General features: G+C 46.2%; 1 protein-coding gene across 2 annotated transcripts in view; it reads left to right on the forward strand.

Moving 5' to 3' along the window:
- Positions 1–3,156: 3,156 nt before the first annotated feature.
- The window catches only part of TXLNG (taxilin gamma), a 59,159-nt gene continuing 46,211 nt past the window's right edge, over positions 3,157–16,104 (forward strand). Inside the window, exon 1 of one of the 2 annotated variants that reach the window (XM_025371596.1) lies at positions 3,157–3,315. In XM_025371596.1, coding sequence (XP_025227381.1) covers positions 3,214–3,315 — 102 coding nt within the window. In that variant the 5' untranslated portion in view covers positions 3,157–3,213. The remainder of the gene's footprint in view (positions 3,316–16,104) is intronic. The other variant, XM_025371597.1, reaches the window with a different exon arrangement.

The raw sequence follows: 16,104 nt of genomic DNA on the forward strand, positions 1-16,104 counted from the left end.
AAATGCTGAGATTACAGGCGTGAACTACCATGTGCAAACTGTGCCTGGCATTCTGCTGGGCACTGGGAACACAGGAGTCTCATGGGTACAGTCCTTGCCCTCACTTTGTTCACCATCTGGCTGGGGGAAAGAGTCAATTAGACAAGCCACTGCCTTGAAGAGTGGGGACTGGCCTGGTATGGGAAGTACAGTATGCTAGGGGTGCATAACATGGGCAACTAAGCTACTCGGGAGGCTGAGACAGGAGAATTGTTTGAACCTGGGAGGCGGAGGTTGCAGTGAGCCGAGATCATGCCACTGCACTCCAGCTTTGGGCGACAGCAAGACTCCGTCTGGGGAAAAAAAAAAAGAAAAGAAAAAAGAAAAGCCCATCACCACACCACGACCTGCTAATTTTTGTATTTTTAGTAGAGACGGAGTTTCACCATGTTGGCCAGTCTGGTCTCGAACTCCTGACCTTCGGCAATCCATCAGCCTCGGCCTCCCAAAGTGCTGGGATTACAGGTGTGAGCCACTGCTCCCAGCCACCTTTTTTTTTTTTTTTTTCTGAGACAGGATCTCACTCTGTGGCTCAGACTGGAGTGAGTGGCACAATCATAATTTGCTGTAATCTTGAACTCCTGGGCTGAAGAGTTTCCTCCCACCTCAGACTCCCCATTAGTGGTGACTACAGGCATCCACCACCAGGCTGGGCTAGCTTTTCTATTTTCTGTAGAGATGGGCACTCACTATGTTGCCCAGGCTGGTCTCAGACTCCTGGCCTCAAGTGATCCTCCCACTTCCACTTCCCAAAGTGTTTGGGATTACAGGCATGAGCCACTGCACGGAGCCCCAGAGAGCCTTCTAAAAACCTCTTTATAAACATACTTGGAGGTTGGCTGGGCGCGGTGGCTCACGCCTGTAATCCCAGCACTTTGGGAGGCCGAGGCGAGCGCATCACGAGGTCAGGAGATCGAGACCAGCGTGGCTAACACGGTGAAACCCCGTCTCTACTAAAAATACAAAAAAAATTAGCCGGGCGTGGCAGCGTGCGCCTGTAGTCCCAGCTACTCGGGAGGCTGAGGCAGGAGAATGACGTGAACCCGGGAGGCGGAGCTTGCAGTGAGCAGAGACCGCGCCACTGAACTGCAGCCTGGGCGACAGAGCGAGACTCGACTCAACAAACAAACAAAAAACACACTCGGGGCCGGGCGCGGTGGCTCAAGCCTGTAATCCCAGCACTTTGGGAGGCCGAGACGGGTGGATCACGAGGTCAGGAGATCGAGACCATCCTGGCTAACACGGTGAAACCCCGTCTCTACTAAAAAATAGAAAAAACTAGCCGGGCGAGGTGGTGGGCGCCTGTAGTCCCAGCTACTCGGGAGGCTGAGGCAGGAGAATGGCGTGAACCCGGGAGGCGGAGCAAAAAAAACACTCGGAGGCAATTCTACATAAATGGAATATTTTTTCTATATCAATTTTTAAAAAATGTTTATCAGTTTTAGTGGCTTCGTGGCATTCTATTGTACCATAATTTAACTACAGTGCATTTGCCACTTGATCCCTGGAGAATTGCATTACCGATAGATTTATTCTGCATCTTGTTGGGACTTGCCTTTAAGAATATGAGACATGGTGGCTAAGGTCATCAGTTTTATAGAGTCCAGTTATCGGTTCATTATCAGTTGTCACCTACGTCTCAAACTATGCTTTGGTTTTGAAATCGCAAAGCTAGACTGCGATGTTCTGCCCAGGAAACAAAATAATGATACTTTTTTCAAACTTACAGAAATATTTAAAAGCAATGGATGGAATTTCCCCAATATTGAAATTTACTCTCATCTATGTTATTAAATTTTTGCCGCCTGCTACCAACGTTTTGTATTCAGATCTAATAAAAAGTGATATGACTTGCACAGATTTTCATAATGAATTGTTATTATTATTATTTTTGAGACGGAGTCTCGCTCTGTTGCCCAGGCTGGAGTGTAGTGGCGCGATCTCGGCTCACCGCAACCTCCGCCTCCCGGGTTCAAGCGATTCTCCTGTCTCAGTCTCCCGAGTAGCTGGGACTACAGGGCGCACCACTATGCCCGGCTAATTTTTGTATTTTTAGTAGAGACAGGGTTTCATCATGTTGGCCAGGCTGGTCTGGAACTCCTGACCTCGTGATCCACCCGCCTCAGCCCCCCAAAGTGCTGGGATTACAGGCGTGAGCCACCGCGCCCGGCCTCATAATGAATTATTTAAGACAATCTATCAGGCTTTCATGACGGTCTGTGCCTTTCAGAGGCTCGGCCATTGGAGATCTGGTTCCATCAGATGGAAATAGGGAATATTCCTGAGGAAAACTCCCCTCTGTCCCCCAACATCATATCAAGAAAAAAAAAATTCGGTTCAGCAAACCGAGTTTGTTGAACAATTTAGGTAATGAAACGAGTAAATGGGGTGGGAGAAAGCAGGATACATTCAACGTGAATGAAGTGCCAAGTGTGCAGAAGCCGGGGCGGTTCAACCAAGGTGAATAGAATGCGGCACCTATCCTGCAGGAGCTCGGGACAAGTAAACCGTGGTGACAACTCTGGTGGAGGGCAGGACTCTGAGCAGGTGCCCGAGCACGAAACTTCAAATTCTAAGAGCCAATACGCCTTCCGTCTTGAAAGTCGCGAAGTATTTTCCCTTATCCCCAAATCATTCGCGCCCGATTCCTAAGAACGGCAACAAAAACAAAAACACAAGAATGTGTCGCCGATCGTGCTCCTTCTCAAACACGGGGATATTTCTAAACTTTCCCCGAAGGATCATAACGAATACCTTCCTGTAGCCAGACATCGCCCCCAGAAACCGCAAGTCCCACTAGGCTGCACACGAAGCTCACTGGGTGCAGCACTCTCCCCTTCTCAGAACGCCGCTTTATGTTGTTCCAATCCAGATCCGAGCCTGCTAGCTGTGGCCGCACGCCCTGCTGGGACTTGTAGTCCACTCCCGAGTCCTAGTCCCGATCGCGCAGACTCACACGGCCTCTATCTGCCCTTCGGTCTTGCAGAAGCCCAGCCCAGTATTCAATGCTCCCCACCCCCATCTCGCTCCGTCCCCTCGGGGGCCAACCTCCTCCGGTCACGTGGGAAGTCTCGCATGCGGCGATTGGTCGTGGGGGCTCGGGGGCGGGGCGACAGGCCCTGCGAGATTCCGTGCCCCTTGTCGGGCCGCTTGTTTGGCTGCTGCCGTCACCTCATGGCGACGCGGGTAGAGGAGGCAGCGCGGGGAAGAGGCGGCGGCGCCGAAGAGGCGACTGAGGCCGGACGGGGCGGACGGCGACGCAGCCCGCGGCAGAAGGTCAGTCAGGGGGACGCCCTCGTTGTTGCTGGGCCGGGGGGGATGTTTGGGCTCCCTTTTTCGGGGTCCACCTCTTCTCTCTCCCTGGTTACCTTTAGCCACGGGACGAACATCCGGTCCTCTTCCCTCCCGGGGGTGACGACAGTGGGAGCAGGTGGGGGGGGGTGGGACCGCGATGGATGGGGTGGGAAGGGACGACGGTTGGGGTTTGGCGGCTCGCGGCTGGGAAGCCGGGAGGGAGGGCAGGGGGCGCACGCGGTTCTAAGGGGGTAGGGGTGCGAGGCGGGGGTGCGCCAGGTGTGACAGCCACGTGCGGCCAGCACTGCGGGGATCCGGGCGCCAGGCGTTCGGTCTCCCAGTCCCCGCCGTCACCGTGCTCCCGGCGCTGAGTGCCGCCGTCTGGGGGCGCGCAGGGGTCGTGGACTTGCCCTCCTGGCGTCGGGCAGGTGCACAGGGCGCGCTGCGGGGTGCCCCCGGGCTGCTCAGGCTAGGCTGTTGCGCAGTAAGATAACCGCGCCGGAGCCGGGGTGTGCTTGGCCCCCCTTCCCCCGCCCCCCTGCGCTCCCCGCCACTGCGCGGGCGGGCAGGCGAGCGGGTGAGCGTCGCAGGGCCGGTGCGAGCGGGACGCTCGGCCCCCGGGACCTAGATCCCGGGGCTCCGCGGGCTTGGCTGCACGTGGGGCCAGGGATGGATGGGGAGGCGATGCGATGCTGTAGGACCTTTTTTGGTTCCTGCAGAGTTGGGATGTCGCGTGATAGCTGGTCCTCCCAGTCCTATTTACCACCCTCCCCTTTTTTTTCCTCTTTTCTTTCTTTCATTTATTATTAGTTTTTTTTTTTAAATTTGATGAGCGGAAACTTGAACGCCTTCCGGACCCTGGCCTTGGGTCTTTCTTAATCTGGGGAACAGGCCGGACTGTTCCCCTTGCCTTACTTGACTCACGTCAAGGAGTTTTCAGTCCCTCCCTAGATACAGGAAAATTGAGACCTCTTTCAGAATGGGATAATTCCACTTGTTCTGGAGCTCAGTGGGTGGAGTTTGAAAAAGATTGCACAACGAATGGGGTACAGGGCTTTCGGGGCCCTGGAATGGATAACTGCGGGGACTGAGGCTGGGAAGATGGGAACCCCATCTCTTTTTTTCCTTGCAGGTGAACATATTGAAACGTTCAGCTTGTTGGATGTCTTGCTTCATCACCGAGGGCTATTTAATATTACTTAATTATGTATTTGAACACTCTTAACTCCTGTATGAAATTACGAAATAATATTTTTCTAATGCAATTCATAAACTTCAAATGGGAGAACAAAGGTCCAGTTTACATCTGAGCAGTGTGTTAAGAATTAGCTTTTTGGGGCCTGTTTCTAAGGTCAGGTATTTTCATGTTTTTGCATGACAGTGTTACTACTTCTCAATTACCTCTCTTTCTTTCTCTCCCTCTCTTTGTATTCTAAGAGAAAGATCCAGTGCTTGCAGGACTGAAAAAGAAGCTGTGGACCAATGTCCTGTAAGGGATTCAACACGTCACTTTGGACACTTTACTTATTCCCTGAGGGTGGGGTGCCAATCTCAGTATTTGATTTCATAGGTTCCCCAGGGGAGGAGGACTCCGAGGTTGAATTAGGAACTGAGGTTTAATCAACTAGCATTTTAAATAACCAAGATAGGAGGTAATGATCCTTTGGGGTGCAGAGCTCTGCTTAACAGCTGGATAGGAATAGTCATGTGTATGTCTACTTATTTTTGTTTACGTACCTCATATTCCATTCTTCTTTGCTTATGCTCTTCTGGGCATCTTTTTCCTTTTGATTTCTAACTGACAGTGACGGCATTCAAATACATGGTAAAATATTAATCTTTGAATTTTCATTTAGCAAATTGGGTGAATATCTTGTGTTTGCAAAAATCATTTTTAAGCCAGCTATGGTGGCATGCACCTGTAGTACCACCTAGTCGGGAGGCTGAAGCAAGAGGTTAGCCTGGGCCACAAAGTAAGACCCTGTCTCTTAAAAAAAAAAAAAAAAAAAAGTTTTTTTTTTTTAAGTCAGAGTCTCGCTCTATTACCTAGGCTGGAGTGCAGTGGTGCGATCTTGGCTCACTGCATCTTCTACCTCCTGGGTTCCAGTGATTCTCGTGCCTCAGCCTCCTGAGTAGCTGGGATTACAGGTGTGTGCCACCACACCCAGCTAATTTTTGTATTTTTAGTAGAAACAGGGTTTCACCATGTTGGCCAGGCTGGTCTTGAACTCCTGGCCTCAAGTAAACCACCCACCTCGGACTTCCAGAGCGGCGGGATTACAGGCATGAGCCACTGCAACTGGCCAAAAATTTTTTAAAAAATCATTTTTACGGGGCCGGGCGCGGTGGCTCAAGCCTGTAATCCCAGCACTTTGGGAGGCCGAGACGGGCGGATCACGAGGTCAGGAGATCAAGACCATCCTGGCTAACACGGTGAAACCCCGTCTCTACTAAAAATACAAGAAAATTAGCCGGGCGAGGTGGCGGGCGCCTGTAGTCCCAGCTACTCGGGAGGCTGAGGCAGGAGAATGGCGTGAACCCGGGGGGGGCGGAGCTTGCAGTGAGCCGAGATCGCCCCACTACACTCCAGCCTGGGGCACAGAGCAAGACTCTGTCTCAAAAAAAAAAAAAATCATTTTTACATTACTTATGTCCCTTAGTTTTTAAAATTTCCTTTGGGTCACTGACTTGAAAAAATATGCTTTAATTCCAACTTAACCTCTACCCTTTTTTTTCAGGAAGCAGAAGTGATGTTTAATGAATTGAGTTTTTTGAAAATATTGAAAGAATGAAAAGAAAAGTGACTGTTTTGTCGTTATCTAGTTACATCATGGGACCTGAAGTGAGGAACAATTGGAGATGGGCTTTTTTGGTTCCTGGTTGCTTTAACCATTTGCCTAGTTGTGACCTGCTCAGTTAATTGTGGCATTGTTTCATAACTACATTCATTTGAATGGTCTCTTGAGGTAACCTTTTGCTTCTAAAGGTAATGTTACAGTACATTACTGGGGTCTCTTGGAGTTGTCTAAAACTGTGCTGATAGTAGCTGCTAGTGACAGGTAGCTAAATTTGTTAACTATCATTAAAATTAAAATTTTTTTTCTTCAGTCCTACTAACCAAGTTTCAGGTATTCAGTAGCCATTGTGGCTAGTGGCTACTGTATTAGAGCAGATCTAGAATATTTCCATCATTGCATAAAAATTTTATAGAACAGCATTGGGCTAAAAAGATGAGTACACAATATCTAGTTTGTCAGGCATTTTTAAGAACACCAGGCTCATTCCTTTTACTTCCTAAGTCCCTAAGTAGAATTTGCTTTATAAGGTTGATTTAAAAAAAAAAAAATTAATAGACTTTTTTTGGGGAATGGTTTTTAGTTTTACATCAAAATTGAGTAGAAAGTACAGAGTTTCCGGCCGGGCGCGGTGGCTCAAGCCTGTAATCCCAGCACTTTGGGAGGCCGAGGCGGGTGGATCACGAGGTCAGGAGATCGAGACTATCCTGGCTAACATGGTGAAACCCCGTCTCTACTAAAAATACAAAAAACTAGCCGGGCACGGTGGCGGGCGCCTGTAGTCTCAGCTACTTGGGAGGCTGAGGCGGGAGAATGGCGTGAACCCGGGAGGCGGAGCTTGCAGTGAGCCGAGATCACGCCACTGCACTCCAGCCTGGGAGACACAGCGAGACTCTGTCTCAAAAAAAAAAAAAAAAAAAAAACAGAGTTTCCATATACCCTTTCACATGCCCTCTTTCCCCCTATTATTATTATTATTTTTGAGATGGAGTTTTGCTCTTGTTGCCCAGGCTGGAGTGCAATGGTGTGATCTCGGCTCACCACAATCTCCGACTCCCAGGTTCAAGCAATTCTCCTGCCTCAGCCTCCCGAGTAGCTGGGATTACAGGCATGTGCCAGCACGCCCGGCTAATTTTTTTGTTTTTTTTTTTTTTTTTTGAGACGGAGTCTCGCTGTGTCGCCCAGGCTGGAGTGCAGTGGCCGGATCTCAGCTCACTGCAAGCTCCGCCTCCCGGGTTTTTACGCCATTCTCCTGCCTCAGCCTCCCGAGTAGCCGGGACTACAGGCGCCTGCCACCTCGCCCGGCTAGTTTTTCGTATTTTTCAGTAGAGACGGGGTTTCACCGTGTTAGCCAGGATGGTCTCGAACTCCTGACCTCGTGATCCGCCCATCTCGGCCTCCCAAAGTGCTGGGATTACAGGCTTGAGCCACCGCGCCCGGCCATTTTTTTGTATTTTTAGTAGAGACGGGGTTTCTCCATGTTGGTCAGGCTAGTCTCAAACTCCCGACCTCAGGTGATCTGCCTGCTTTGGCCTCCGAAAGTGCTGAGGTTACAGGCGTGAGCCACTGCGCCCGGCCCTTATCCCCTATTATTTACATCTTGCATTAGTATGATACTTGTGTTAAAATTCATGAGCCAATATTGATATATTATTATTGACTAAGTCCATAGTTTACGTTAGGGTTCACTCTGGTGCTATATATTCTATGCATTTTGACAAATGTGTAGTGCCATGGATCCACGATTACAGTATCACACAGAAGAGTTTCACAGTCCTATAAATCCCTTGTGCTCTACCTATTCATCCCTCTCTCCCTTTCTCTAGACTACTGGCAGCCACTGATCTTATTTTATGTTTTTGAAATTTTATTGAGATGGGAGTCCTGCTGTGTTGCCCAGGCTGGTCTTGAACTCCTAGGCTCAGGCAATCCTTCTGCCTTGGCCTCCTGAAGTGCTGGGATTATAAGTATGAGCCACCACACCTGGCCTGATCTTTTTACTGTCTCCATAGTTTTGCCTTTTCCACATGTCTAAGTTTGATATATTTTTTTTGTTTACTAGATTTTTGCTTGGGAATGTTAAAAATTATTTAACTACTATTAAACTAATTTTTAGGTCCATAAACCATGTGGAAGAATAATACAAGGTACCCAGGCCCAAATTAACAAAACCTTGCATTTACATAATGCCCTGTAGTTTTTATGGCACATTTGCACATACATTAACTCTTTCAACACCAGTCAGATGCTGTGGAAAAGGCTGGGCAGCTGTCACTGCCCTCATTTGCTGATGACAAGCTGCTCAACAAGGTTAACTCACTTGCCTAAGGGGTGAAGCTGAGTCTGGAACCCAATACTCTTTCATCTATACTACAGTAATAAGTAGTGTAGTACTGGGTAAATCTATGGATTTTGGAGTCAGGACTCCTGGCTTTCTGCCGCCCATAGCTCTGCAACCTTGGGCAAGTTTCTCAATCTTTCTAAGCTTCAGTTGCATCATCTGTAAAGAGGGGATAATGCTCATCCCTACCATAGAGGATTACTGTGAAGAAGGAGTTAATGGGACACATTTGGCACAGTGTGGGACATGTAGAATTTTACATGGTTTGGAGGGGAGGACATATGGAAGAGATTCATTTCTCTTGCATTTAGGGTGCTAATTTTGTAAATCCATCTTCCAACCTTTGTATTCTCTCCTCTTCCCAGAATCTCTCCGTGATAGACATAATGAGGAGAAATCAGGTCAGGGTTGGGCAAGAGTATGGGGGCAGGAAGAAGCCATTTCATTAATCTTGTTTTTCTCCTCATTTGCCAACTTGATGAACTTCCACTCTTCTGGTACAGAGATTAAGTAATGAGAAGTAAAGTGATCTTCTGCTTACACCATTGTTTTCTAATTGTATCACCAAGCTTTGGTAAATTTATTTTTTTCTTTTACTGGGATCAAATAGGACAAGCAGTAATGAGAACAAACCAGATACAGCATATTCTGCTATTCATGCCACATTTTCATATCATATTATGCCATATTTATTGTTATTGGAAGGTGTTTTATTTATTTTTAATTTATTTTGTTTTTTTGAGATGGAGTCTTGTTCTGTCGCCCAGGCAGGAGTGCAATGGCGCAATCGCAGCTTACTGCAACCTCTACTTCCCGGGTTCAAGTGATTCTCCTCCATCAGCCTCCCGAGTAGCTGGGATTACAGGCATGCTCCACCAGGCCTGGCTAATTTTTGTATTTTTAGTAGAGACGGGGTTTCACCATGTTGGCCTGGCTGGTCTTGAACTCCTGACCTCAAGTGATCCACCTGCCTCGGCCTCCCAAAGTGCTGGGATTACAGGAGTGAGCCACCGCGCCCGGCCTGGAAGGTGTTTTATATGTTACTTTGTGTGTTATTTATACTGGTCTTGCTTAGAGAAGTTTTATTTAGGGAGGTGTATATCAAATCCAAATGACATAAAACTGCTTTTGTGGGATTCTTCACAAGATTCACTATAATGGGCTTCTGTTAAATAGATATGCTGTTACAATTTTACACTTCTCAGAGTTACGTTTCAAAGGAAAGAAATTTTGAGGCCTCAAATTTCATTTGTGTTTCATGCACTGTGTTAGTCACTTAAGGTGTGAATGCATTCTAATATCTCCTTAACTCTGCAAGGTAGGTGGTATCCCCAGGTATATAGGTAGGGCATCTGAGTCTCAGTCAGAAACAAACTTGCTTGAATAATAGAGCCCACAGTTGGTGAAGTTTGCTAGAGTGTATAGTGTGATTGATAATATGACAGATGTCTCCTAATGCATGGGAAGTTTCTGCTTACCTCCTTAAGTTTTAACTTAATACCTCAAGAAATCTGTTTGCCTGTTCCTCCTCTTCCTGCTGCCCTCCCCCTAATTCCTTTTGTTTGGTTCTAATGTGATTATGAATAACTTTTAGTTAATATAACAGATGTGTCAGTATTTATAAAGTGTGGGCCAGGCATGGTGGCTCATGCTTGTAATCCCAGTGCTTTGGGAGACTGAGACAGGAGGACTGCTTGAGGCCAGGATTTTGAGACCAGCTTGGGCAACACAGGGAGACTCCCGTCTCTATGAAGAATAAAAAACTTAGCCAGGCACAATGGTATATGCCTGTAGTTCCAGCTACTTGGGAGGCTGAGGTGGAAGGATCACTTGAGTCCAGGAGGTCAAGGCTGCAGTGAGCCATGATTGGGCCACTGCACTCTAGCCTGGGCAAGGGAGTGAGATCCTGTCTCTAAAAATAGTAATAATAATAATAATAATACAAAGTACAGGCCGGGTGTGGTGGCTCATGTCTGTAATCCCAGCACTTTGGGAGACCAAGGCAGGTGGATCACCTGAGGTCAGGAGTTCAAGACCAGCCTGGTCAACATGATGAAACCCCATCTCTACTAAAAATATAAAAATTAGCTGGGCATGGTGGTGCATGCCTGTAATCCCAGCTACTCGGGAGGGTGAGGCAGGAGAATCACTTGAACTTGGGAGGCAGATAATGCAGTGAGCTGAGATTGCGCCACTACACTCCAGCCTGGGTGACATAAAGGGAGACTCCGTGTCAAAAAAAAAAAAAAAGTATACAATAATATACAAATTTAATATCATATTCATCAGCATTGAGATGGGGCATTTCTAGAAGAGGGTAGAAATAGGTAAGGTGACCTTTAAGATCCATTAAGACCCTGGGAGTATATTTTTGTGATTGAATTTGCCTCCTAGTTGAAATTCTGTTGGCACTTATAAATACTTGCATTTTATTACTTGAAGGAAAAGATACATAAAATAACAGTTGTCCTCCTATGCTATCAAAATAATTGTATTAGCATTTATTGCTTAAGGTGTTGATTTGCATTCTGTGTTGCATTTCCAAAATGTCCCTAGAATGACCTCTGTTATCTCCTACTTCCCACCTTATAGTCTGTCCTGAGTAATATTTACTGGCTATTTTTTTTTTTTCGTGTTTCTTTCCCTACTCTCAAGGTAGAATGGTTTGGCAAGAAAGATGTGCCAGTAGCTTAGAAACTCATTTCTGGCTGGGCGCGGTGGCTCAAGCCTGTAATCCCAGCACTTTGGGAGGCCGAGGCGGGTGGATCACGAGGTCAGGAGATCGAGACCATCCTGGCTAACATGGTGAAACCCCGTCTCTACTAAAAATACAAAAAAAAAAAAAACTAGCCGGGCGTGGTGGCGGGCGCCTGTAGTCCCAGCTACTCGGAGGCTGAGGCCGGAGAATGGCGTGAACCTGGGAGGCGGAGCTTGCAGTGAGCCGAGATCGCGCCACTGCACTCCAGCCTGGGTGACACAGCGCGAGACTCCGTCTCAAAAAAAAAAAAAAAAAAGAAACTCATTTCTTTATGGGTCTTTTGGATTGCAAAATGGGCCGTATTAAAAGTGAGAATGAATACATTTTGTAAAATCTCTTTTTTTTTTTTTTTTGAGACAGGATCTCCCTGTGTCACACAGGCTGGAGTGCAGTTAACGCTTATTGCAACCTTGAACTCCTGGTCTCAAGTGATCTTCCTGCCTCAGCCTTCCTACTAGCTAGGACTATAGGTGTGTGTACCACCATGCCCGGCTATTTTTTTTTTCTTTTTTTTTTTTGAGAGACAGGGTCTTCCTATGTTGCGCAGGCTGGTTTTAAACTCTTAGGCCCAAGCATGATTCTCCTGCCTTGGCCTCCCAAACTGCTGGGATTACAGGTGTGAACCACTGCACCCAGCCTATAAAATGTCTTCATTCAAATATTATAACAGTTCTGCTATGTGTCAGCAATTTATATCTATTATATCTACTTATGGCTCTAAGAAGCTAAGTACTGTACATCTCAGTTTACAGATAAGGAAACTGAGAGGTTGGCCTCCCTATGGTCACACAGGAGATGCTAAGTGGTATATTCAGAGTTTCGGCTCTTTGGGCTCCAAAGCCATTGTCCATATTTCGTATCTCTCATGTTAACATTTCCTCAGATAGTAAAGGTCACAAAAGTGCTCCTAGTTGAAAGTGAGCAAAACATGCTGGTAGGTAAAATAGTAATAGTAATAGTTTTTGCTAAACGAAGACAAATATGAGGGATGGAGTTGGGTGATTAGGGAGTATCAAAAATTGATTGTAATTTGGGGACCAAAGGAGTTTTGAGCCTCTTAATATCTTTTGCTTCATTCACTTAGGCCCTAGGTTAACCTTAAGATTTATGATTTAGGAGGTATGCCATGCTGCAACTTCCTGCAACAGTACCTCCAAGTGTAATTTAAATAAATGGAAAGGTAGAGAGTTTAGAGAGACTCTCTTTAACTTCTTCTAAATAAAGTCCATATAACCTGGTGTTAGCACAGAGTTGAAATGGTCTGGGGAAGTAAGACAAATAAAAAGAAGGCTTGATGTTTCAGAGGTGTATCAGGATTGGTCCATATGGAGCTAGGGAAGGATGACTTCATAAAATTGGGACAGGAATGTTCACTTAGGTAACCCATAAAAGTAAAGGACCATTTTACATGTAAGAGTCTGTGGCTTAAAGATGCTAGTTGTGTGACCCAGCCCCTGTCCCGTAAAATAGATCAGGCCCAAGTATATTTCAGTGGCTTTGGGCATTAAAATCTTTGAATTTATTGCTCCTTTGCTACTGAGATAGGTACCTACGCTAATACAAGTATCTTTCAGGTTGCAGATATTCACTGAGTTACAGTTTTAGAACTAGAAGTGATTTTGCAAATCATGGAATCCAGTATCTTTTATTTTTATAAAAGAATAATTTGTAAAAGAAATAGCCACAGAAGTTAAATGCAAATTTTAATGCAGTCATTAACATTCACTTATTAAAAGGCACATGATGACACAGTCTAATATAGATGTTACCAGTAAATGTACAATATTAGCACTTATACTGCTAGGTTATGAGACTAAAGAAGCTGTGTCCAAAGTAGACCTTTCCCGGATCCTTTTGCTCATTCTTGGCTTCTTCACCAGTGGGGGAGATCAGGTTCCCTCATCCCTTAGTTTAGCACTAGTCTGCCTCTCTTTTCTCGTCATTTACCTATTAATGGTTCCATGTGTTCTTTGTGCTCTTACATGCTGTGACAGTTACTCTGGATCCTTTAGCCGCCTGCCCCCAGATAGTAGTTAGGACAACTCCTAGAACTTACCCTGCCTCCAATTTATGATCCCTCCTCAGAACTCCATCATTTCTTTGGCTTCATTTATTTATTAATTTGTTTGGGTAACATGCCACACAGTTTGCCCATTTATAGTGTATAATTCAACTTTTTTTTTTTTTGAGTTGGAGTTTCACTCTTGTTGCCCAAGCTGGAGTGCAATGGTGCAATCTCAGCTCACTGCAACCTCTGCCTCCCGGGTTCAAGCAATTCTCCAGCCTCAGTCTCCTGAGTAGCTGGGATTACAGGCACACGCCACCGCGCCTGGCTAATTTTTTGTATTTTTAGTAGAAATGGGGTTTCATCATGTTAGCCAGGGTGGTCTTAAACTCCTGACCTCAGGTGATCCACCCACCTCAGCCTCCCAAAGTGCTGGGATTACAGGTGTGAGTCATGGTGCCCGGCCTCACTTTTTTTTAGTATATATGCAGAGTTGTGTGACCATCACTACACTTGTTTATTTTTATTATTTTTTATTAGAGGCGGAGTTTCACCATGTTGTCCAGGCTGGTCTCAAACTCCTGGGCTCAAGGGATCCTCCTGCCTTGGCCTCTCAAGGTGCTGGGATTACAGGCGTGAGCCACTGTGCCTGGCCGCACTTGTTTATTTTTAATATAACCTGGGAAGAGCATGCTCTTTAGAGAGTATGCTCTTTACAGAGAAAGACAGGAATTCAGTCTCTGCTTTCCTTTCCTAGGTTCCTGACCGTGGACATGGTACTTAAATTACCTTATCAGTGAGGCTGCTTGTTTATCATACCTGCCTATAAGATAGTTCTGAGAATTAAATGAGGAAGTAGTCTATCAGATACTGTTACAGAGGCTTCTGAATGAGCCAGAGCAATGAAGGTCAAGGGAAAGTGTTTATACCAGTTGTCCCTCACCACCCATTTGGATTCCACTGATTGGCACACCTGTCACTTAACAAAAAGGGGGAAAGACGCCTGTTTGTTAGGTGTAGTTGAATAAGAAGGAAGTGGCACTCTTCTCCCTGTTCTCCTCCCTCCCTGGTCCCAGGGCATATTCCCTAGGGGTGGATCTGCCTGCTTATTGCTGCCAAGATGTGGACCCCTTTCTGGTCATGATTTGACAGAGCTGGCCTTCTAGTCTCTCTATTCCTGCTCCCACCACAACCGGGACAGCAGTTCTCAAACTTTGGTTTGGGGATCTTTTTGTACACTTACACATTATTGACAGTCTCAAGGAACTTTTGTTCTTGTGGGCTTCTTTACCTAATTTACCATATTAGAAATTAAATAAAAATTTTAACATTATTAATTCACTTAAAAAATGAAATGAGGCCAGGTGCGGTGGCTCATGTCTAATCCCAGCACTTTGGGAGACTGAGGTGGGTGGATCACCAAGGTCAGGAGTTCGAGACCAGCCTGGCTGACACGGGGAAACGCTGTCTCTACTGAAAATATAAAAATTAGCCAGACGTGGTCGCGCATGCCTGTAATCCCAGCTACTCTGGAGGCTGAGGCAGGAAAATTGCTTGAACCTAGGAGTTGGAGGTTGCAGTGAGCCGAGATCATACCATTACACTCCAGCTTGGTCGACAGAGCAAGACTGTCTCAAAAAAAAAAAAAAGAAAGAAAGAAATGATGTTGTACTCTAGTTATCTATCGCTGTGTAACAGATCACCCCAAAACTTACTGACTTGAAACATTTGTGATCTCACAGTTTAGGGGTTTAGGAATCTGGGTGTGGCTTAGCCAAGTTCTTTGCCTTAGGGTCTCTCGAGGGCTGCAGTCACCTGAAGGCTTGACTGGGAAGGATCCACTTCCGAGCTCACTCTTGTGGCTGTTGGCAGGATTCAGTTCCTCGTGGGCTGTTGGACTGAGGCCTCAGTTCCTCATGAGCAGTTGGCCGGAGGCCTTCCTTGGTTCCTTGCCACATGGGTCTTTCTGTAAGCATCTCACAACATGGCAGCTGCTTCATCAGAGTGAGTAAGAGAGAGTGCCAGCACGAAAGAGAAGGAAGTTGCAGTCTTTTGTATCATAATCATAGAAATGAGATCTTCTCACTTTTGATGAATTCTGTCTTCATTAGAAGCCAGTCACTAGGTTCAGCCCACACTCAAGGGGAGGGGACCATTGGGGGCCATGGCAGAAGCTGCCTACCATACATGTTAACATACGTAACATTTTTAAAAAATTAAAAATAGCTGATTTTCCAAAATGTTATTGGGAAGAGTGGCATTCTTTTACATTTTTGCAGATCTCTTTAATGAATGGCTTAATAGAAGACATCTGCTTCTGCATTCAATCTGTTGTAATATGCCCTTTCAGCCTACGTATATGAAGAGAATGTGGCCTCACACATGTATGTAGTTGGAACAGGGAGAGGTACTATAATAGTCTGTGGATAATTGTGGAAATCCTTTGATTCTGTTGATCTGTCTTGCATGTCAAATGGGTCTCTTTTCCCCATGTATCATTTTGTAATACCATCCATTAGTCATTTGGAAAATACTGGTTAACTGAACTGTGTTCATCTTCCAAATGTTGGTACGTTTTGGTATACTATATAAAAATCACATTTGTTAATAAATCACTGATTTCATCAGAAAAGTCTTTTTAAGAATTGGGAAGCCGGGCGCGGTGGCTCAAGCCTGTAATCCCAGCACTTTGGGAGGCCGAGACGGGCGGATCACGAGGTCAGGAGATCGAGACCATCCTGGCTAACACGGTGAAACCCCGTCTCTACTAAAAATACAAAAACTTAGCCGGGCGTGGCGGCGGGTGCCTGTAGTCCCAGCTACTCGGGAGGCTGAGGCAGGAGAATGGCGTGAACCCGGGAGGCGGAGCTTG

This window comes from Theropithecus gelada, chromosome X (assembly GCF_003255815.1).
Source record: "Theropithecus gelada isolate Dixy chromosome X, Tgel_1.0, whole genome shotgun sequence".
Classification (NCBI taxonomy): domain Eukaryota; kingdom Metazoa; phylum Chordata; class Mammalia; order Primates; family Cercopithecidae; genus Theropithecus; species Theropithecus gelada.